This window comes from Lepidothrix coronata, unplaced genomic scaffold (genome assembly GCF_001604755.1).
Source record: "Lepidothrix coronata isolate B3197 unplaced genomic scaffold, Lepidothrix_coronata-1.0 Scaffold71, whole genome shotgun sequence".
NCBI classification, from domain to species: Eukaryota; Metazoa; Chordata; class Aves; order Passeriformes; family Pipridae; genus Lepidothrix; species Lepidothrix coronata.
This window is the reverse complement of record NW_016690251.1, coordinates 5,609,387-5,632,046: the sequence shown is the minus strand read 5'-3', so window position 1 is coordinate 5,632,046 and position 22,660 is coordinate 5,609,387. Positions and strand designations below refer to the sequence as shown.

Sequence of the window (22,660 nt, the reverse complement as noted above, 5' to 3'; positions counted from 1 at the left end):
CACTTTGTGAGGTCCTGTTGGACCCATCCTTTCCCTTTCAAGCTCCTTCTAGGATTTATCAGTTGGACCCATCCTTTCCCTTTCAAGCTCCCTCTAGGATTTATCAGTTGGACCCATCCTTTCCCTTTCAAGCTCCCTCTAGGATTTATCAATTGGACCCATCCTATGCCTTTCAAGCTCCTTCTAGGATTTATCGGTGCTCCATCCTGGCTGTCACACTTTCACCACTCCGTATTACACCGCTCACTGCTCTACACCTGCCCACTACAGCAGCGCTGGAGGAACACACACTGGTCCGCCTCCCGAAGAACGCGAACCAAGGAGATTTTACCAAAGCAGCCCAAGGCCCCCGTGGCACTGCACAAGTAACTTTGGATCCCAAACACAAACCCCCGCGGGTGTCCCCCCGAGGCCGCAGGGCGCCGCGGTCACGGGGCGAGGGGAGCTCCGGGCCGGGCAGATCCCGCGCTCCCGCGTCCCCCATCCCGATCCCGCCGCCCGGCCCGTGACGTCACGCGGGCCCGTGGCTGTGACGTCACTCGGGGCAGCCCCCGCAGCTGCCGGCGCGCGGACCGCCCGAGCGCGAGCCCGAACCCGAGCCCGCGCGCGCGCGCGCGCGGCCGCCTCGCGCCGCGGCCCGTGCCCGGCGCGCGGGGCCCCGCGGGGAGGGCGCGCGGGAGAGGCCGCGCCGGGGGAGGCGGGAGCGGCGGGGCGGGTCGGGGCGGCCCCGCGTCCCTGCGCTCGCTCGCGCGCTCGCTCGCTCGCTCGCTCACCCTGCGCCGCCGCCATCCGTCCGCTCGTTGCCCCGGTGAGCATGAGGCGGCCCGCCCCTGCCCCGCCACCATTGGGCGAGCCGCGCCCGGCGGCCGGAAAGGGCGGCCCCGCTGATCGGCGTCCCGGGGGGCGAATGGCGCGGCGAGGGCGGGGCCCGGCAGCGCGGGAATGGGGCCGGGCCCGCGGCCGCCCTCGCTCCATCCCCGGCGGCAGAGCCGCGCACACGGCGGTGAGTACCGGGGTCAGCCTCCGGACAAACCAGCCCGGCCCCACAGGGGTGTTTTGTGCCTCAGGGAGGTGGAAAGCGGCCTCCGGTTTTTCTACGGTGCGTCCCAAAACAACATACGTGTATATCAATATCCATATATATAATACCAATATCCATAAATATCATACCAATACGCATATATATCAATATACATATGCACCACACCAATATACATATATATCAATATCTGCATATATCAATATCTGCATATATCAATACCCATATACATCATATCCATGTCCATATATTTTATCAACATACATATGTATCAATATACATATATGTCATCAATATATATCAAACTATACATATTTATATGCAATGTACATATATATCATATCAATATGTAATATACATATATAAATGCACACATGTATAATAACAGTATGCATATATATCATAATTTATATCAAGCAACGAAAATATGCAATATATATCATAACCTGTATCATACAATATGCAATATATACATACATAAATACGCAATATACATATATACCATATCATTTTACATACATATCACATCAATGTGCACTAAACATATATACATATTTCCTACTGTATACACACATATGACTTCTGATAGCTGCTCAAAGCTAAACTTATTGATTGCAAATAAATATATTTCATAGTAGACCTGTCAGGAAATTCTCGCAACTATCAGGTATTTTCCATCTCCCTGCTTCAATGGGCATTTGAGTATTGTGTGCTGCCAGAGAAATCCTAAATTCCTATTGATTTATGATAATTTGCTGTAAAGGAGACTCAGCATCATTTCCTGAGGCTGCCTTCCCAGGGTAAAGGGCAGATGTATCTGAACCCCATTTCCCTGATACCTTCTCACATGATCATTACCATCAGTCCTGGGACCCAGTGAGACACTTAAGTATCCCAGTGCACACTGACCACAGTTCCCAAAGTGCCTTCACACCTCTGGCTCCTGCTCCTTCCATCACTTCCTTGAAATGAGTCCAAATGTCCTTAGAATTTACTTATATTGTAGAGTACATTTATCTTAACTGACATCTCAAATTTTCATTTGTAAAGCTCAACCTTTTAGAGTTGAAAGTCTAAAACTTTTATAATATCAAGACAAGGTTGCTCTTCTTGTAGAATTCACTAAAGAGGTTTCCTTGATCTCTTGCTCAAGCTCCAGCACGAGAAGTGATAGGATATATTTTATATAAAATATTATCCTGACTCCTCTAGATGAAGCTGATTTCAACTCCTCCCCATTTTTGTTTCCCTAGAAGTGAGCCCAGCATGTAGTTGTTACACTAGTTCCTGCAACAGTGCACAGTTATTAATTGTTCTCTGCAAACAAGCTGTCAGGAAATCACCTGTGCTTCAGCCAAATTACATCTTTGAAGGGAATTTTTGCAAATTAAATTTCTGTGCTACTTCTCTGACAATGGTTTCATTCACTACTTACAAAAACTATCTTTTTCATAAATTATTTAATAATTATAAATAATAAATAATAAATGTATCTTGCAGTATATTGCTCCATTTGCCCATCAGGTGTTCTTTCCTCAATCAGAGAAAAGTGCTGCCTCTTCATCCAAGTCTTTCTTGCTCCCTCCCCTCTGGAGCATGTCCTGGAGCAGGCAGCGGCGGCGCAGGTGCCTCAGGTAGTTCATGAGGGACACGGGGTTTTCCCTCTGCCGGCCGATCCCCTTGTCACTGAGGTGGGAACCTTCCACCAGGCAGCAGGTCCTTGGCCACGCCGAGGGTGTCCAGCCCTTCTCCTGGGAGACACAGGGCAGGGAGCACGATGGAAGGGGCAGAGGGCCCTGAGGGGCCTGAGAGCCCTCTGGCTGGGCTTGGGCTCTGGGGGAGCTGGGGCCCGGCTGGGCTGCCCCAGGCAGCAGGATGCCTGGAGCAGGTCACAGGCAGGCTCTGTCTTGTGGCCCTTGTGGCTCAGCCAGTCCTCGGTTCCTCCTGGGAGGAAGGAGGCTGAGCCCAGCTCTGCCTCTGGCCTTGGGTGCAGGGCTGGGGCAGAGGCAGAGAGCCCTCGGTGCCTGCCCAGGCTTTGCTCTCCACAGGGGCTGTCAGTCCTCACCCTACAACATCGCAGCCCCAGGCCGTGGTGTGTCCTGGCACCATCCCAGCTGCCTGACCCCATCCCTCACCTCTCTCCGTGGCCTCTTGGCTTTCCTCCAGAGGCGGCATCCAAGCCAAAGCGCGGCCACCAGCAGGGACAAGGCCAAGCAGCCACAGCCGAGCACCTTCAGGGGCCACAGGCCGGCACTGCCTGTGCCAGTGCCAGCGCCCGGGTGCTGCAGGGCCTGGGCAGGCACATCCAGCCTGGCCGAGACCCTGATGGGATGGCTGCCAGCGCCGGGGGTGCTGGGGAGGGGCGATGCTGCACAGAGCCCCTGGAGCAGGGAGAGCCCCAGGAGCAGGGAGAGCCCCGTGTGGAGCATCACGGTGCTGCTGCGATCCCCCACCGGCACCTTGAGCTGAGCTCAGGTGTCACCAGCGGCACCCACAGGGTCTGTGCAGTAGGGGGGTGGTGGCCTCGGTTGTTGTTCCTCGCACACTGTGATGTCTTAAGTCCATTGCCTGGCAGCCAGAGGGCTGGAAATGGAATGTGAGGGTGGCATGAGAGGGTGGTGGCATCAGAGAGAGCACAGAGGTGACACCAAATATGCTGTGATGTCACAAGGCCATTTCCAGTCAGCCAGTGGGCTGGGAAGTTCACGGCAAGGCCAGAAGGTTTGAGCACGTGGCTGCTCTGTCTCGCCCTGTCATCATTTTTGAAAAAGAACACAGAGATGCCACTTAAACACTAACGAGCAGCATAAGCTGCACACCGATAATCCTAATTAGGCCTTTGCATATACTTGGGTCTCAGGATGTGTTTATTTTGACCAGAGAACATATAGTCAACCTATCTCAATAATTTCATAACACTTTCTGTACATCAATTTTGTCAAACCACTTCCATCTCAAAATATTCATGTCCATTTACATTTCATTCAAAAAACTGCTGCTTCCACTTTGTAAGATCACATTGGACCCATTCCTTCCCTTTCAAGCTGCTTCTAAGATTTATCAGTTCTCCTTCTTGCCTGTCATACTTTCTTCACTCTGGATCTCATCCCTCCTTGTTACAGAGGTCACTGTTCTACATGTGCACAGCTACAGACACAGTGGAGAAATACATACTAGTCTGTCTCCTGAAGAACATGAGCCAAAATGATTTAAGAAATTGGGGGTGCTGGTGGGTGAGAGGCTGGACATGAGCTGGCAATGTGCACACGCAGCCCAGAAACCAACTGTGTCCTGGGCTGCATCCAAAGCAGTGTGGGCAGCAGGGGAGGGGGGGATTCTACTCCTCTGCTCTGCTCTGGTGAGACCCCACCTGCAGTGCTGCCTCCAGGAAGAACATGGACCTGCTGGAGTGAGTCCAGAGGAGGCCACCGAGTTGATTAGAAGGATGGAGCACCTCTGCTATGGGGAAAGGCTGAGAGAACTGGGATTGTTGAGCCTGGAAAAGAGAAGGCTTTGGGGTGACTTAATTGCTGCCTTCCAGTACCTGAAGGGAGCCGACAAGAAAGATGGAGAGGGACTATTTACAAGGGCCTGGAGTGACAGGGCAAGGTGAATGGCTTCACACTGACAAAAAGTAGGGCTAGATTAGAGATTAGGAGGAAGTTCTTTGCTGTGAGGGTAGTGAGGCCCTGGCACGGGTTCCCTGGAGAAGCTGTGGATGCCCTATCCTTGGAAGTGTCCAAGGCCAGGCTGGATGGGGCTTGGAGAAACGTGGTCCAGTGGAAGGTGTCCCTTCCCATGGCAGGGGGGTTGGACTGGCTGAGCTTTAACATTCTGTCCAACCCAGACCATTTTACGATTCTGTGATTTTACCAAATAAGCCCAAAGCACTTATTGCAGTGAAAACAAACAAACAACTTTGAATATTAAACAAGTGCTCAGGGAAAAACAAAGACGATGCTGCTCAGCCGCTCGCAGCTCCTACAGGGCCGAGCCGAGCAGTGCCCGAAGCCCCTCACGGAGCGGCCACGGAGCGATCGGAGCCCAGGGGCGGACAGAGCCAACACTCCCGTGTCTGTATCTCAGCACCAGCGACACGGGGGGAGTTTGTTTTTAAGCGGTTTCTGGTTTTGCAGCGAGGCCGGAGCCGGGCGGGCCCCAGGGCGCTCCCGCCGCCGGGCCCGTGACGTCACCGGGGAGCCCGCGCGCGGCCGCCTCATGGCACCGCCCTCACGGCCCTCACGGGTCCTGCTTCCCCTGGCACGGCTGTCGATCACCGCCCAAAATACATTTCACAGTTACTAATATCTGCTAACAAATTTGCTTGCACTTCTTGCCGCCAGCACCGCCTAAGACAAGCACCTTTTGCTCTCGTGTTTGCGGTGAACACACTTCAGCCTGTGGCCACCGTTTTGTGCACAGGTTGTATTATATATTAATAACAGTAACTTGAGCAGTGACCTGGCAAGAAACGAACAAAAAAATCAGATAATGCTTTGGGTTGGAAGGGACTTTAAAGATTATCCAGTTCCACACACACCCCCCCCCGCCGTGGACAGGGACACCTGGAATCTTTTCGCCCCTAAATTTTACTTCATCTCCACCACATCCTAGTCTTCCTCCATAGGATCTTCCCCAGGAATTCTGAAGCCTCCTTCCTGGCCTGCCTTATAATCACCGAAACTCCTTCTATGGCTTTTTTTCCCCCCAGTAAAAATGTGCTTCCATTAACTTTTGCATTATTGACTTTTTTTTTTTTCCCCAAAGAGACAGCCTTAATTTTTTTTTAGCGATGCGAAAAATTGTCAGGAACAAATGCAAGTCTTTTTCAACACAAGTTTTTGGCGTACAAAACTATGTGGCTTGTGGAGAGCAGCTTTTGTCTTCCACATTACCAGGTGCTTCCTCTTCTGTTGGATAAAACTACAAGGAAATCATGTGAAGTCCACAAACCCTTAGAAAATCTTTGGCCTCCTTTCACAGATTTTAACGTGAGGTCCAAATCCCAGTTGCGAGTTGCTCTGTTGCCAACTTTTTTTTTTTCCCCTTTAAAATCCTCGTTATTCTTGACAGTGATGCTGGAGTGAACCAACAAAGGTTCTACAAAATACTTTTTTTTTTGCCTCTCATATATCAGTAGATACATTAGAGCTAGGACAGTCTGATTTGCAAGGGGGGGAAAAGTGGGTGTTGTGGAAATGTTGTAACGCATTTGCCTTCTGACTTCAGCCTTTCTTTGACAACACTGGCCACCACCAAAGCAGCTTTGATGTGACCTTGTGTATTCATCTCTCTGTCCTGTGCACCTTCCACTCCCCATTTTCCCTTTCACTGTCCAGCTCTCCATCTGTCAGCTAAGAGGCAGCACAGCATGTGGCTGACTCTCAGCTACGCATATTTTCACTTGACCCTTCTGTCAAACCTCCTGGAAGTTGGCAGCAGGTTCAAATTATGAAGATAGGGCTGTCAGGCTGATGGATGGACAGCCTGATCATGGAGCCCTTCTTCCTTTAGGGAGGAAAGCAAAAACCTTATCAGTGTTTGGTCCAATGCTGTTCTCCAGGAGAGCTGGATTTCAAATCCAAATATCTGTTTTCACTTGTTTTTTGATGCCTTTACTTAACTTGTCCCTTGCTGTCAGTGACAGTTTCCAAACTGGCCAAACATTTATTGTTTTTTTTCCTATCTTCTGGTCCTTGCTCTTCTCTAGATTTGTGGTGCTAATCCAATAAAAATGTGATCTCATTCTGTAAATCATTCCTCAGCATACAGGTTTGACGTGAAAAGCTTTCTTTATTCCTTTTACAAAGATTCCAGCTGTGTTTTAATGCCTGGTTTTGTTTTTGTTCTATTTCTTGTTGATTATCTTAGATTTCTTTGAAGCAGCCTCTACTGGGTTTACTTCCTAATTTGATAAAAAGCTTATCTTCTGCTTTAATTTATTTTGGATAAAAGTGGCTATTGAAGTCCAGAGACTTCAGTGAGGCTTTACAAAAGATGTTCCAGGCAAGAAATAGCTGAACATTTGGTTTGGGAGTTTTCAGTGCTTTTGGACACCTGCTAAAGGACAGAGATGTTGGGGAAAGGCAGTAGAAGAGAAGACTCACATCCCTTTCCTATTCCTTTTAACCCAGATAAGAGACATCCTTAAACAATCAATTCAAGACAACTTTAATGTTTTAATGAAGAGTTTGTCTGGGAAGTGGCCACGTGGAAAAGAAAAAAGAAAAGGCAAGCACATAGAAACACAGCTCTATATCAGTCATTCCAGTTTAATTTAGGAACTTTCGGCTCATTTCTTCAGTCAACAGAAAAAGAAGCTGAATGAACAAATAAATACAAACAGGAACTGTTATCTGAATGATTGCATGTACAGGGAGAATAGGAACTGAAGGCTGGAATCAATCCATTCAAATACCACATCATTAATCCCCCTGAAAGACTGGCTGATCTTTGCAGGTAGCATAAATAAGCCCGCAGTTCTCCTCCAGGAATGCTTGTTGTTTCCTCTGCATATGAAGAGGCCCCTCCTTTGACTTCTAGCCAATTTTTACTTTTGTAAATTTTACTTAATGTCTTTTCCAGATAATGAGGCACTTCACATGAGGAAAATACTCCAGCATCCTGGACCTGTCTATGTAGCATTCCAGGCACTCCCGGCTGCTCAACGCCCACACACGGTTGTTTCCAACGCTTGTTCCATGGCATCCCAAACAGATCTGAGTCGGTGTGATTGCGATCTGTCGGCCAGCTTTCAGGGTTCTGACTACATGGGGGCCAAATCATAAGACATGGGACTTTTGAGAAATGAAACTTCAAATATGCACTCATCAGTTGTTGCCAAAATAACCACTAGTAGCAAATCCCTGCGAGGTTTTGTCTTTATTCCTTAACAAGTGAGTTCTGTGAGTGCTGGGTACGTAGTGGCCACCGCAGCAGGACAGTCATCTCCCATCAACTGCTACAGCAAATCAGGAAGCCAGGACTCGCACAAAAGAGGTTGTCAGAGATCATTCCTCTTCATGCCCACACAAAGCATGGTGCAGGTTTAAAGCTGACAATTTAAAAATACGTTTTTTGGTCAAACAGGCCAAGCTGGTGACTAAGTAATTCCTGAACTGGGCTTTCTACACGGGTTTGATCATCTCATTATTTTTATGGGGTTTGACCTGCATGGTTGCTTTCTGCAGCTCTCCGTGGGTAATGATTTAGTCCAAGCCAGAGTTGGTTTATTGCACTCAAGGTATGATACAATTTCAGTAGGGCAGTTTTCACAACATCCTCCTCTTCAAATTCTGTGATACTGGTCCAATTGCAACAGAGAGACTCCAGGATTCCTAAGTTGACTGTGAAGCTTTAAGAAAAATTGGCAGAATTATTCGCTTACTGGGGAAGTTCTGATCTTCAAGATGTGAAATAAGGGGAAAAAAATTCCACTGTCATCCCTCAGACAAGCTCATGAGCTCTATCAGCGAATTCACATTTTGGTAAGGGTGAGATCAGTACAAAAATCAATGCAGGTTTATTTTAGGACAAAATTTGCACTTTTAAACTACATCTCTTAATACATGACTAAGTTCGTTATTGTTACCCTTCTCCTGCATTTTGAACATTTTGTCTTTCAAAACATTTAACTCACAGCAAAATAAGGCAGTTAGTCTGTGGCAAAATCATCTTTCACATGTACTGTGCTGACATCGTTTTGGTTCCTAGGCACTTTTATTTAGTTTCCTCATACAAAACTCTAAAATTCACCAAATGAGAAATATGTGAAAAAATTGGTGTAACTTCTGGTTGGTTCGGGAATTATGGACCTTCTTTCCCCTCTCTGGCTGTAAGGACACCCTTCGCATCAACTCTTGCCCAACACCAGAGGCAATGCTCATCACTGCATAGCCTCTCAGGCTCTCTCCCTGCTGATGCTGCTCAGAACTCTATAAGGAAAAGATCAGCCTGTCCCAAAATCCTCCTAAGCCCAAGGCAGCTCCTAACTCCCTCTTTGAGTGCCCAGGCTCCAACCTAAGGGGAAAAGCAGACAGGAGAACAAGGAAGGGAAGTAGCTTATGCTTGAGGGGTTTGCATTCCACAGAAATTATTTTAATCTTAATCCTCTGTAGCAATCACAGTCACTTGGCTGTTCTTAGTCCTTTTGGTAACCATTTCTGTTCAGATTTATATTTGCCATGGACAAACTGCCAGAGGTGGCTCAGACACACACACATTGCTGACTGCAGTGGGCAGTTTTTCTGTTCAGACTTAAATTGTCCATCTTTCACTTGTGCCACTGGAAATCCCTACAGACCCTGTCTGCCTCAGTTGTCCTTTCCCTCCTTCCTTGTCCCAGAAATATTAAAAGGGAAAGAAAGGTCTAAGTGCACCGGGCAGGATTTCAGGGCAAAGCCAAGGGATCTGTGCAGTGCCAAGATCACGGGACACAGTCCAGGAGCATTTGCCCATGAAAATGTGGCAACCAGCCTTTGGATTGTGTGTCTCTGAGGATGGGAGAGGAGCAGGGTTTGCCAATGGGCTCACTGGAGGCTACAAGCAATGTTGTTTAAAACTCACAGTCTTGCATGGCTGAAATACAGAGCTGGAACAGTCCTGAGTGGGGATTAGTCATATACTAGTGATGAGGGGGATAGAAAGTAATAATGACTTTAAATGACAATAATCTAGAGTGGATCCAGAACCCAAAAATACTCCCATTTATCATATTTTATGTTAAGGACAGAAAAAATACACAATACACCTTTCTGCCACCTTGCCTTGCTTTTTACAGGGATGCAGTAACATAGTCCTCTGCATGAAAAGGTCCGTTTTTACTTTTAGAAAGTTGCAGTTTTTAAAGTATTCTAGGAAATAATGAAAATTACTGTGCCATCAGAAGTACCAGTGTTGTTGTTCTCATCACAGCTACAAAACCGAGACTGAGGCATTTAACTCATGATTTAAGACAAGTGCAAAACAACCTAATTACTCTAATACTTTAAAATATATATCATGTGTAACATAGGTTTCTCAGTCTTTATTTAGAAAACCCACAGTATTTTGGTTGGTTGGTTGGTTTGCTAAAAAAGTACGTGATGGCACAACTTACTATTATTTTTGGACACCACCAAAATATGAAAAGAACAAAGAGCCAACTTGCTATTAATTGGAAGTAATACATTTAATTTTGAGAAGGAATAATTGCAAACATACGTGGCTCTTCATCTCTGGTTGTCTGATCTTTCTTGGTTTTTAAATAAACCCTCTTGTGATTTTCACTTGTAATATTAGAGCTTTAAATGCCTGGCTTAGACTTATAGCATGAGCTCTGCTGGCTGCCAACTTGGAGACAAACTGCTTTATACCAGACCTCCCTAAGTTGCTAGAAAAATTAGTTCTGTCTCACTTTTAAGAGTCTTGGGTTTTAATGTGTTATTTCACTGCCATCACTTTTGCTGGTTACATGACATTTAGTGAGAGGGAAAAATAAAATCACATGTAAAGTTCAGAAGCTAGAACTTCTAGACCCTATTTTCATGTTTAAAAGGATGAGACGGTCAAAAACATAATTTGTTTTGTTTACACCAAGGGATATGAATTGCAAGGGGGAAAAGGAAAAAGAGGATTCAGAGATAATCATCTTATAAACAGACCAAAAAATTCCCATCTAAGATGCATACTGGGACAGAGCCTGCAGTTCTTCCCAACCATGATGCCCTGCCAGGACTTGGCAACTTCAGAACCAACCCACAAGGACACGTGATTAGATAAAATGATTGTACATTAAGCATTTCAGGTCAATGCACATGACCACACAACAAAATAGTTTTTTCAACCAATAGTTAAAATCACTGTCAAATCTTCCTTCATCTTTTCTGTGCATTTTGCTTTGCTATGACTTCCAAGTAGAGGCCAGGCTTCCTAACTGGAAGAAAGAAGGTGGCCAGCACATGTACATGTGAAGAGAAGACACAACACAAACTATCTAATTTCAATAAAGAGTTCTCACAGTTTGTGACTTTTTAGTTTTATAACCATTTTTTTTCAAATTAGTCCTCCAGCCAAGTGAAGCATCAAGGGCAGAGGATGGCAGGAGCACAGAAGTTCTGCTGGAGTTTTGTACCACGGTTAGAGGATTAAGGAGTCAGTGCAGTTTGTTGCTTTCATCCCCCACCAAATTCGTTTTCCATACGAATTATTAAACAAAGTTATGGAAGACTTATCTGTGGGCCCAGTATTAAACCAAAATTAATCTGAAGATGTTCAAATGTTTATGAAGAGCAGTTGCATTTAAAACAGTTGAGGTCTGCAAATATTCCTCAGGTACATCGCTGCAAAGCATTCTTGTAAAATCCATCTCCACCTGTATTTCCATATTGTGTTCCTTAATTCCTTCAGCCATTTTGGGCATTATACAGCCCCTCATGGGCTAAATCTAACTCCGTAATATCCTTTACATAGTGAGATAAATTTACTTGCTATAAACATTAGTTTTCACTACCTATAATTTTAACCTCTGTTTTATGTTTAAATTTGCAGAACATTTTGGAAATTAACAATACTTCTTTCAAACTGCAAATTACCTTTCAGCTCCTTTCTAAAGCTTCCAGTCATTTTTTTATGCAATGCTGTATTTCCATTAGAGCTGATACAGCCAAGCCCTTAAAAAAACCCCAACATCCCAACTCAACCCAAACCTTAAGACAAATCAACAGCCACATTCCAGGGAACAGCAATAATTTTCTACCTACTGTATTTTCCCTGCTCCACTGACACCTTCATCACCAACAAACAATATGGTTTCTAAAAACTGTATCCTCTAGATCTGCCTTGGATTTTTTTTACACGTGCAATGTTGAAAGTCTTTCTCTATATGTAACCATAATCATGGGAATGTAATATTAATAGGAAAAAGTTTAATTTTGGCATAATTTGATGGAGGCGCAGAAGAAGAAAACACAGTTAATGCCCAAAATTCCTTTGGGCCAATTTAAACCATTTATTTCCAACGTATGTTAATGAAACACTTCTAAATGGCAGTATTTCCATTAATTAGTTCTATTACCCAGGAAGTCTTTAAGGGAGAAATTAAAAAAGCATATATATAATCTTTTAAAAATATACAAAAACCTTGTATACAAAATTTCTTCAATCTGTAGTAATATTACTTCCTTCTTTCTCAGGACAGGTATTTTTTACAGATCTCTGTGGAATTAAAAACTTTAAGATCACTCAGTCTCAGCAATAAGCCTCTGCAGAAGTGTTTTTATTATTTATAAATACACTCATAATTAGGGCTACTCTTTGTAGCCATCTTCAGCACTTCTATTATTTTTAAGAGATGACATGATACAAAACTAACTGCCCCAAAACCTATGTGTTTTCAAGGTGTAGTTTTCCAATAGTAGTACAAAACAGTAATTGTTGTGGCAGAGGAACAGAGTGATTATTACTCTAATTACTTTAAAACTCATCACCATAACTAAGTGACTGTTGGGGAAATTTTAGGCAGACAGGAATCAGAGCAGGCTGCAGTAACTTCAGTAGATGTCACCAGTTAGAAGAGCTGAGACTAAAGTAAAGTCCAAGTAAAACCAAAGTTCAGTTATTTGAATTTCTGCTTTTTCCTTGCCTGAAACTCTTCAGTTTTATTTTTGACAGACTTTATGAGCATTGACAAGGCAGGATCTATGGCTTTCTTAGCAGCTTCTCCTTTCTTTGCCACCTTGTTCTCCTGGCCCTTGTTTGCCTCCTTAAGATCCTGCTCCTTTTCTTCTCTTCGGCGAGCTTTCTCTTCCAGGATCTTTTCTACTGCCTTTGTCTTCTTGAAGTTTGGATCCGAAGGATCCAAATTAAACAGGGGAGAAGTAAACATGGCTTGGAATCTTGTGTCGGCAACATTTACCTGAGGGCAGAAAGGGAGCGTTTATTTTAGGTAACCTTTTCCCGTGATAGCAAAGCTTTTAAACCCAATGAAATACGAGCTGTTTAAGAAGTCACAGCTCACAAGACTGTTTGTCATCCCTGGAACTGTTCCAGACACAAAATCAAGAGTACTCCATTACCTGGAAGTCATCTTCTAGTAATTCTTTCCTTTTCATAAGGAGTTTCTTTTTCTTCTTGCTCAAATTCTGTTGTTCTACAATCTTTTTATAATTAAAGTGTTTTCTGGTGTCATCCTCATCATCCATCATCAGCAGGGCCATTTCAGCCTGTCACAAAACAAGAAGTTCCATGTACACAATGAAATTAAGTTTTCTATGAAAAGTACAGCATCTTGTTAATAAAGCCTGCATGAGTGTACATTTATATATAAGAGCTGAAATAGGGTTGTCAGGGCAGTATTATTTCATCCATAACAACATTCTTTTAACATTTTGAGGTGTATTTCCCTTTTATTAGATATAAATTAACCTAAAATATTTCCTTTTTATTGGATGCAAAAATAATTTCATATATAATAATAATATAATATGAATAACACAATGCTTTTATTATACATTTATATTATTATAATTAGTTGGATTAATATATAATAAAACTAATACTCTAATTTGAAAATTGTACACCATAATTTATAAGTTGCTAATGGATACAATTTCATATTGAGATTTCTATACCAAAATAAAAATTAACATATCTGGATTTAATACATTTATTTAGTTAACTTGTTCTGAGAAAGAATGAAAAGCAAACATGCAACAGCAAACAACTCAATCTTCAAGGTTAAAAATCTACAGGGTTGAACACAGAAATGTTTCATACAATGCTGATGTTAAAAGGTAATGGTTCAGCACTGCCCAACAAACTTTTTTTTGGGTAGTTTCTGTTTTAAAAGCTCTCACTATTAAAATTATACAGTTTTATAAACATTATACAGTTTTATTAAAATTATACAGTTTTATGCCATTGCCATCCTGTGCACTCACAAACACACACCAAATATTTGCAGAATTCAGGCAATGCAACATCTGTCATTCTTAACATTTTAAACCACTCTACCTTCTGTTTTTCAACTTCATCTTCATCTTCTGAGGTACTTTCTACTGATTCTGGCTTCTTCTTTAGACCTAAGTGCAAATAGAGGACATACTCACATTTATATAAGCTCTTGAATGAGGGTATAATTTACCTATGGTTAGAACCCCTAAGTACATCCCATTTTCTTGCAGTCAACACTGCAAGGTGTGGAAAAATGCTGAAAAGTTAATAAAAAACAAGCAGAGTTAAAGCAATAAAAATACACTGAATATTTGTTCAATGGAAGGAGCAGCAACATTCAAATGGCATAAACAAGTCAACAAAAAAAAAAAAGAACAGTTATGAAAAATGGATTTACTGTATTTTTCATAGAGCAGTAGAGAGAGGTATCACAACAGTGCAGGCAAACATATGACATCACACCACTCCCAGGGTGTTTTATCATGGGAATTAAGATATAATTGGCTCTGTTCAGCCTGAATATTGTTCTGATGAAGCTCTCCTACTCTCTCAGCATTGAGATACACCGTGATTAGACAGACATAATGAACAGCAACAGCATAAGACATGAGTCAAACATAAACTAATGAAAACAGACCCATTTATAAATCCTACAGAATCAAATTATTCTCTTTGGAATGCCTGGAGATCTTGATCAAGAGGGAGCAGGAGAAGCAGAAGGTTTGGTTTCCTGACCCGAACCACATACTCTGACCTCTGAGCTTGGAATTACATTCCCAGGCAATTCACTGCAGCCCACTGGGGGTACTCTCAAGGAAGATACTTGGCTTCATTTTGCTAAGCCAGGTTTGTACTCAGACTAGAAATACAGACATGCCAGAAACATGTCAACTTATATCACTGAGGATACTCTGGAACAGAACACATTTTTTGAGGAAGATTTTTTTCCGCCTTGACTATTCTCTTGACTATTTCTACGTGGATTCCAAGCTGGAAATGGATCTCCAGAAGAAGCAAACTGCCACCACCAAAAAATAAACTATCCTGATGTGCAATGTCATCAGCTTAAAAACTATTCTTGATTTAGTAGTTCCAAAAAACATGCAGGAAAATCCGATTTAGAAATAATATTGTTACTTAAACTACACAATTTAAGGTAATGTGTAGAAGGGAGAAATAAATGTCTTCTGTAAGACTTCAACAACTGTGGAATCTTTTTTATCTTCCCAGATGTGGCTAAACTAGGGAAAAGGAAACAGGGCACAGAAGTACAAATCAGAGACAATTATATGAGAAGTTAAATCAATAAACCTCTGTCTTTCCACACATCCCTCAAGGAAAGGCCCCTCAAGTCACCTTCCCTCATCTTTCACTACATGTGGAATCACAGAAGTGAACACAGGTTATCTTTATGCCTTCAACGTTTTCTGTGGCTGCAGGTGGGGCTGAACCAGGAGCTGGTATCAAACTGAGCTCTCCTCCATGAAAATAAATAAATTAATAGAACCTTTATTTCTTATTATGATGCTGTGCAGCCAATAAAACCATCTTTGGACCTAAAAATCACTCTTAGCACTCAAAAATTTGCACCACATTGAAAAGTTTGGTTTCAGAATTCCCAAATGGATCATTTTCTGTCTTTTCAATACACTCCTTCAGCAGTCCCTCTTCCCACATACATTCTGGAAGACACCCCCCACACACACTTTTTGCCCACTTATGGCAAACTGATTGCAAACCCTCAGATTTTTCCTAGCACCTCATTCCCACTGCCATCTTTTCACCAGGTTTGTTCCCCCTACAGCAGCAGACACCCCAGTGTTATGCAGAACCAGCTGGGAGCTGCTACCAGCCAGTAGGAAAAGCTTCCAGTCCTTGCTGGAATCCCCCCCTCAATCTGCCTCTTGGCTGTTTCTCAGCTCAAGGATTTCGTTTGCAACGTTCACTTTGTACATCAACAACTTTCCAGTGCTGACAGCAAAAGCTAATCATAGTTCTGAGACTTCAGTACAGAGGCTGACCCCAAATCTAAAACCCCTCTCACAAGACCTCTTATCTGCCTTTCTCAGAAGCTTGAGAGTCAGTCTCAAAAGCCTCACAAAGACACACAGTAAATGAGTCTTTTCATCTACTTTATCTTCCAAGTACAGGTTCTACAGCTATACTGAGATTTTGCTGTTAACCTCTAATGTCCCTGCAGTCCTACAGCTCCCTTCCAGCTTTAAAAAGCCATCAATTCCTACATATATCATAAATGAGATGATGAGAAGGCATCAAATGGTTTGGAACCTAGAGGAGTTACAATAATGTTTAAAGACCTTTTCCTCAAAGAAGGATCAACAGAAATTACATTTAATAGTCTGAAGTGTTCTGAAACTATTCAGTGATCTCCAAAATCAGGACATTGCTCTCGTGTTCATAAGCAATTGCACTATTCAGCTATTAATTTTCCAACAGTTTAAGCTACAAGAGTCATTCTGTCTCCCATGAACCTTTTATGAGACCCCACAGAAACCGATGCAGCGAGACTGAAACCGGCCAAGCCAAATCCAAGTTTTCCAATGCTTTTTGAAACACTATGGGCATCAATGTAAAATGGAGGTGACAAATGATTTTTTTTCCTGACAACATAAAACTAGAATCAAGCTTCTGGAATGCAACGTCAAGGCTCATATATATGCAGCATCTGACATTTTAGCCCATGGTACTATTAAAAAAACACATGAAAACTCTGTGCAAAGCAAGCAGTATCATGAATTTCAGGAGGGCTGATGTGCACACACCTGCACCCTGCACAGCTATCCTTTGGGCACAGCAGGAATGAAAAATTCACTCTACCTGGCCTCTCCCAAGATGAAGCACCCCCACAGTGTAACAATCACTGCCTGCATTACAAACAGTTACCAGGAATAGACATACCTGAGGAATTTATGCTTGAGTAGACTTCCCATAATTTCCAGTTCTCCTTTCGTAGCACTCAAAGGTGCTGTGCCCTTTGCATGCTACAGCCAATTAGTGAATCCAGCACGGGAGCAAATGCAGCCCTGCAAAACCCTAACAGCGCTGCTGCATCCTTAGCTCCTGCACTGCTCCACAGGAGTCTGCAAACATCCCCTGTCACAGGCTTTTTCAGCATAATCCAAGATAGTCTGACAGTCAGTTGAAGGGAGAAACTTCAGTCTTTCAGAGGAATTGTGTATGGCTTATGAAAAATGATGACCATTTGAGTTATTGCTGCCTGTACCCTACATACAAAGTTGGTGGAGTTCCACTGAAGTTCAAAGAGGACTGTAACCCATTTTCCCCCACTGCATAAGTTAGCTGTGCTTAAAAGCAACCCCAGCTGTGAGACAGAGGTTGTTCTGGGTAAACTTGGTGAAAGCCAAAGTTGTACAGTGTAATTACCATTAAAACATCTCCTGGCTTGCAGCCAACCACTGTCCCCTCCCTTTAAAACCTCTCCAGGCTTAACCATGTTCTGGTTTTCTCCTGTATCTCAGCAGATTATCAGTAATCTTGCAGACAAAAGCTTCACTTTTCTTAACCTTTATGTCTATTTTATTATCCTCACAGACTCCACAAACATTAAAGTCTATTCCCCAGATTATGGACAAGAAGGTTTAAGGATGTGCAGATACAACCATTCACTACTGAGCCCCTCCATGGCACAAAGAACTTCCCACATAAAACAGAAGGAAACATTTTATCAGAGATTTTGTATATTATGTTGAAATGTCAAATATTAGCATGAGAGTACCTAGGCAATCTGGCTGTTGAAGAAAAACTAAAAAATTTGGTGGTAGGAATGGTATCTTTAGAATGAGTTATTTCAGAACCTGTAAACAACTCACCATGGCAGAAAACAGCATTACATGACACCTTAGATTGTTTTTTCTAAGACATGGGCAAGACTCACACTACCGTTCTGTATTTCAGACTATTAAAACCTACACATAAGCACAAAGTCATTCAGGTTTTGCTTTTAAATTATTTACTTTCCCCTAACACAAATATCAAACAATGAGGTCAGAAGCCTGTGCTGGCTGGTATCAAGTTAAAAGTGATTTAAACTTTTTAAATGGAATTTGGATTTGCACTGCTCTGCTGAACCCCCCCCCCCCATATCAAAACAACACACTGGTAATATTTGTAAATCTGTTGCTATCTTCTTTTTGTTTGTTTTCTTCTGTCTTTTTTTCTTCTTTTAACGGACTTTAGTACGAACCACCCTTAGGTTTTGGTTCCCAAAACCACGGAATGCCAGGAACTCACCAATACTGATTTTAACCAGTAAAATCACACGAAATAAATCTGCTGTTATCACAGCAAAAGTTAATTTAGACATGTGACTGAAGAGCTTGTAAAAAAGGTGTCCTCAAAATCTAATGTGAGCAAGTTATTTCCTAAAATACTGCATTTCACTGTTTGTGTTTCTTTGCAGCCAAGAGTACACAAGAGAAAATGTGTATCAGCCTGGAAGAAAAATGATTTCTTCTGAAAGACAACTTTGTTTATAATGCAAAAAAGTTTGATGTTTTTGTAACTGACCCACATTTCGAAGGGACTCATATATATCTGGCTCCTCCTCTGTAAAAGGAAACAGACTTCAAAAACAATGGAGTTCTCTTCTCTGAAATATTTAGGGGAGCAGCTTGTTACTAACATCCAGCCCCAGAAACTGGCTAACTAATGGTATCTGCTGAAAGCTGAGAGAACATTCCCTACCATTCCACATATCAAAACAGGCATCATTTTACAAGAACAGCAATTTCAGGCAAATGACACCTACTTCATTTAATTCTGAATATTCTGTCTGTGCATTTACTCCAGGCTGGCTTTGTTCTGAAAGCTCAGCATTTACGGAAAGGGCAGATTTAGTCCCCAAGTCACCTGTCTTGACCCACCTGTTTTCTCTAATTCTTCAGCAAAATACGGGTCGTTGAGATCAACATCAGGTGGAAGTTCATCTTCACTCTCTTCTCTCTCAGCAGTGGCCTGTAACAAAGCACAAATATTATTTCAATCAACATATTGAAACCACTTAAGTTTCACTGGAATTAGATGTTCCCTCTGTTACTTACTGTGAAGATGAAAACTGAAATACTGTACATGGGACATCATAAAACTGGAATACACTAAAAACTGCTATAAAGACAGATCAACAATTTAAAACCTGTTTCACACATTTAAAGCTTTTTATTAAGTGTACCCCCAAACTGTGATGTACCAGCCAACCACTCCAACAAATTACAGGATCACAGCACTGTTATATCCTCCCTTTGTGTTCCACAGGTTTTCTACCTGGGCAAATACTTGAACAAGGAGCTTCATTTTGTGGTCCGAATTTCAAAAAGACTGAGCTTGGATTTAAGAAATCAGATTTTATGTGCCCCTTGACTTAATTTATCTGACTGAACAAGAGTATTACGCCAGAAAAAGTTGCTCTGCTACCTAACAGTGCTACTTCATTCAGAACACCCATGAGGTTGAAGAAGTTACTCATCAAATGCCAGTGAAAAATAATTGGAAGTCAAGGTGTAGAGATTACTCAGTAGCATTATTCTGCAATGAGTTATATTCAGAGTAATTTAAGAAGTTAGGGAAGCTAAATTCTGTATACCACATGCCTTTTTTCAAGCACAGGCACAAATATTTCATTTATCTGCCTATTCCTGCACATCACTGCCACAGGAGTCAGCTGTTTCACCATTACTTTCCACATGTGAGAAGATGAAGCAACAGCAATTTTCACATTAGTATAGGACTGTTTTGTTATTTATACACAAAGCTGTCTACCAAATTTGCTCTTGCAAATTGAAATTGGAATAGTTCTTTGTGGCTATTAATTCTTTGCCAGCTTTGGCAAACAATCCTGTATTATTTTAGCCCCAACATTTCCAAAACTACAATTATCATTCTCATCACAGCTTTGCACACAGTAGCAAAAAGACCCCTCCTAATGCATTCCAAATGCAAATTAAATCCAACTGTTATTATGAATAATTTATCTTTAAAGCAGCACAAGTAGATAAATGAAGTTTTGTGTAACATATGTATGGTCAGCAGTATCCTGAATACGATTTGCTTTCTAAGTTTGATGAGGTATCCCAGCCTTTCCACACGAGTGACTACTGCATATTTTAACCTTAAAATAGTACTAGGAGCTATACAATCTTTTATTTAGTTTATCCAAAACAAACAATATCAGCAATTTAAGAAAACAAACAAAAAGTGGCCAATATAACATTACCTTTCTCTTTTTTTTAAGCATTCTTTTTTCTTTCTTCTTCTCTAGATATTTTTGCCATGGAGTCAGGTTGTCCTTTCCTTCCAACCTGTTTTTGACCATTTCTTCAGCAGTTTCTTTGAGGCCTAGAAAAAAAACAAAAACACTCCATAGTAAATTACAGAAATGAGATGAATCTGAATTTTTTTTAATCAACCGTTTTCTCCTTCGTAAAAGAATAATCTAGGTTTTTCTTTAACAAGTCCATGAAAACAACGTAAATATTGCTTAAAACAACATCTTTATAAAGAAGATCACTTTACAGGATGTGTTTTTCCAAATAAAACATTCCTTCAGTAAAAACTGCACAAGAGTCAGAAGAAGAGCTTCCTTATGTGATACCTGATTCCCAACATTCTTGCTGTTCCCAGGAAAGGTCTCCTCTCCCCACATTAGACTGTGCAGTCCACAGATGCCACTTTTTGAGCAACACAACAAAAATAACAACAGGCATACACAGAGCCATTATGTTTAATGTACCACACTCTAATTAGTTAAGATTCTGAATTAGTTTCTGAAACTTTGCCTCTGTGACAATATTGTGATAATGCTGCAGGATCTCTGCTGACCAGTGTATTTTTTGTTCATCATTATAAATGAGAACAGTAAGATATTATTTGAATAAATTTAAAATAAAAATAAATACACAGCTAGAAGGCTCAGAAAAACTGTGAATAAATCCCCCAAATTTCTTGCATTGTGTACTAATGTCATGACATTACATTTTTTAAGTTAAACTAGACAAAGTATTTTAAAGTTATCTAGTCATTTAAGGCTGCTTAGTACTAGTCTGCTTTAACAACAGAAAATTATCTAAAATAAAAAAACCCAGTAGATTCCTGGTATGACAGCAAATCTAGATTTAGATTCAATGCTTCAGTTAAATAGCTTGCTTTTGTTTTTTAAAGTATTTATTAACAAGAAGATGAGATTAAGGGCACAGATCACTTGAAACACATCAGCCTCTCAAAAAACCAAAAAAAATAAATAGTTGAAAGAGTGTTTTCTGTTATCACTAGTTGCCAGTTCAAACTGTAATAACTCAAGATCAAAAAAACCCCAAATTTATAAAACAAAAAGGAAAAAGCAGCAAGAGAAATAAACCATCCTCTTACTTGATTAGCACACCAAGTGAGTAAAAGTAGTTTGTGTATTTAGCAGCTGTGTGAACTGAAAGACAGAAGGAGAAAAGTACCATTCTATCACCAGACAGATTTCTGAAAAATTCGATACACTTCAGGAATGCTTTTTCAACAGTCATTACATCACACAGCACTTGGATGTTATGAGGACAAACACTGATTTCAGATGCAGCTTATGCACTTTCAGCCCCTTCCTCACAGGATGGGCACTTGCAAGAGCAAAATTCCTTGATGGAAAGAGATGAACTGACTTCTGCACTGGAGCAGAATTCAGTGGCAGGAACAGAATCCACTTCCCTGGCAGGAGGTAATAACTGAGCAATAAAGGATTTTTCTCCTACCTGCAATTCCTTGCTTCCTTCACTACATACTTCCTTTTTTTTCAGCTTCTGCAACAAAGCAGTCAGATATCCCACAGGTAACATCCTCTCCTGTGAAATGACTGAAATATCTTGGGACTTTGGAGGAATCATGTTTCTGCTTTGTCCTCCAAGTCTGCTATTTGCCATCTCTTCCCCCATTCTACTTGTTCTGATTTTCTCCCTTCAGCAACCCCTTCTTGCCACCCCAGTCCAGCCCTCACCTGACCACATCCTACTCTCCCACCCCTCATTCCAGTTTTACTGCTCAGGAATCATGCTGGGACCTCTCCAGATGTCCTAGACTAGATCCCATTCTTTCTCAGGTTTCTCATTTTGCCAGTCACTGCTCCTCCTCATTCCTTCCAGCTCTCCTCCATATGGAAGAGCTGAAAACAGAGATCATAATGGAAAAAATGGGCACTTTCATGAACAGTCCTGCCCTTCCACAGAAGGGCAGGCAGAACATTTTTCTGGAAAACTGCAAACACCAATCCCTGTCCCGGTGCTTGTCCACACTCCAAAAACAATTCCAAGGCTGGAGAGCTGGTTACAACGCATCTGAAATACGAAGTGTGGACAAGATCTAAAATCATATTAAACCACAGAATCATAGGAAGGAAAGAGTGGAGCAAAAACAAGATAAAGGATCCTTCTATCATCCTGGAAAGATGACAGAATTAACAGTAAGTGGAAAACTGTTACAGCCACAAAAATCTGGTGCTAAACCAGCAAACGAATCAGAGCCACAATAAAGGAAGGATATTGCATAGATTCACTAAAAACGTGCCATTAAGAAACCCTCTCATACAACAAGAACAAACATTCAGTTATCTCCAAAGTCAATGAAAGCAGAGTCATCAGCTTCCCAGAAACTGAACTACTATGACTTTGGATACTACTT

The 22,660-nt window shown here is 42.0% G+C and overlaps 2 protein-coding genes across 5 annotated transcripts in view; both read right to left on the bottom strand.

Moving 5' to 3' along the window:
- The window catches only part of TASP1 (taspase 1), a 78,651-nt gene extending 77,815 nt beyond the window's left edge, over positions 1 to 836 (bottom strand). For 3 of the 4 annotated variants that reach the window (XM_017818957.1, XM_017818960.1, XM_017818962.1), the window contains exon 1: positions 774 to 836. The gene's annotated coding sequence lies outside the window, so the exon portion shown is untranslated. Of the gene's footprint in view, positions 1 to 331; positions 447 to 773 lie in introns of those variants that run through there. The other variant, XM_017818959.1, reaches the window with a different exon arrangement.
- A 10,700-nt stretch (positions 837 to 11,536) lies between these two features.
- ESF1 (ESF1 nucleolar pre-rRNA processing protein homolog) overlaps positions 11,537 to 22,660 on the bottom strand; it is a 31,201-nt gene continuing 20,077 nt past the window's right edge. The window contains exons 10-14 of the mRNA XM_017818896.1: positions 20,220 to 20,341; positions 18,874 to 18,964; positions 14,030 to 14,097; positions 13,093 to 13,239; positions 11,537 to 12,932 (exon numbers count right to left, since the gene is read on the bottom strand). Coding sequence (XP_017674385.1) covers positions 12,633 to 12,932; positions 13,093 to 13,239; positions 14,030 to 14,097; positions 18,874 to 18,964; positions 20,220 to 20,341 — 728 coding nt within the window. The 3' untranslated portion in view covers positions 11,537 to 12,632. The remainder of the gene's footprint in view (positions 12,933 to 13,092; positions 13,240 to 14,029; positions 14,098 to 18,873; positions 18,965 to 20,219; positions 20,342 to 22,660) is intronic.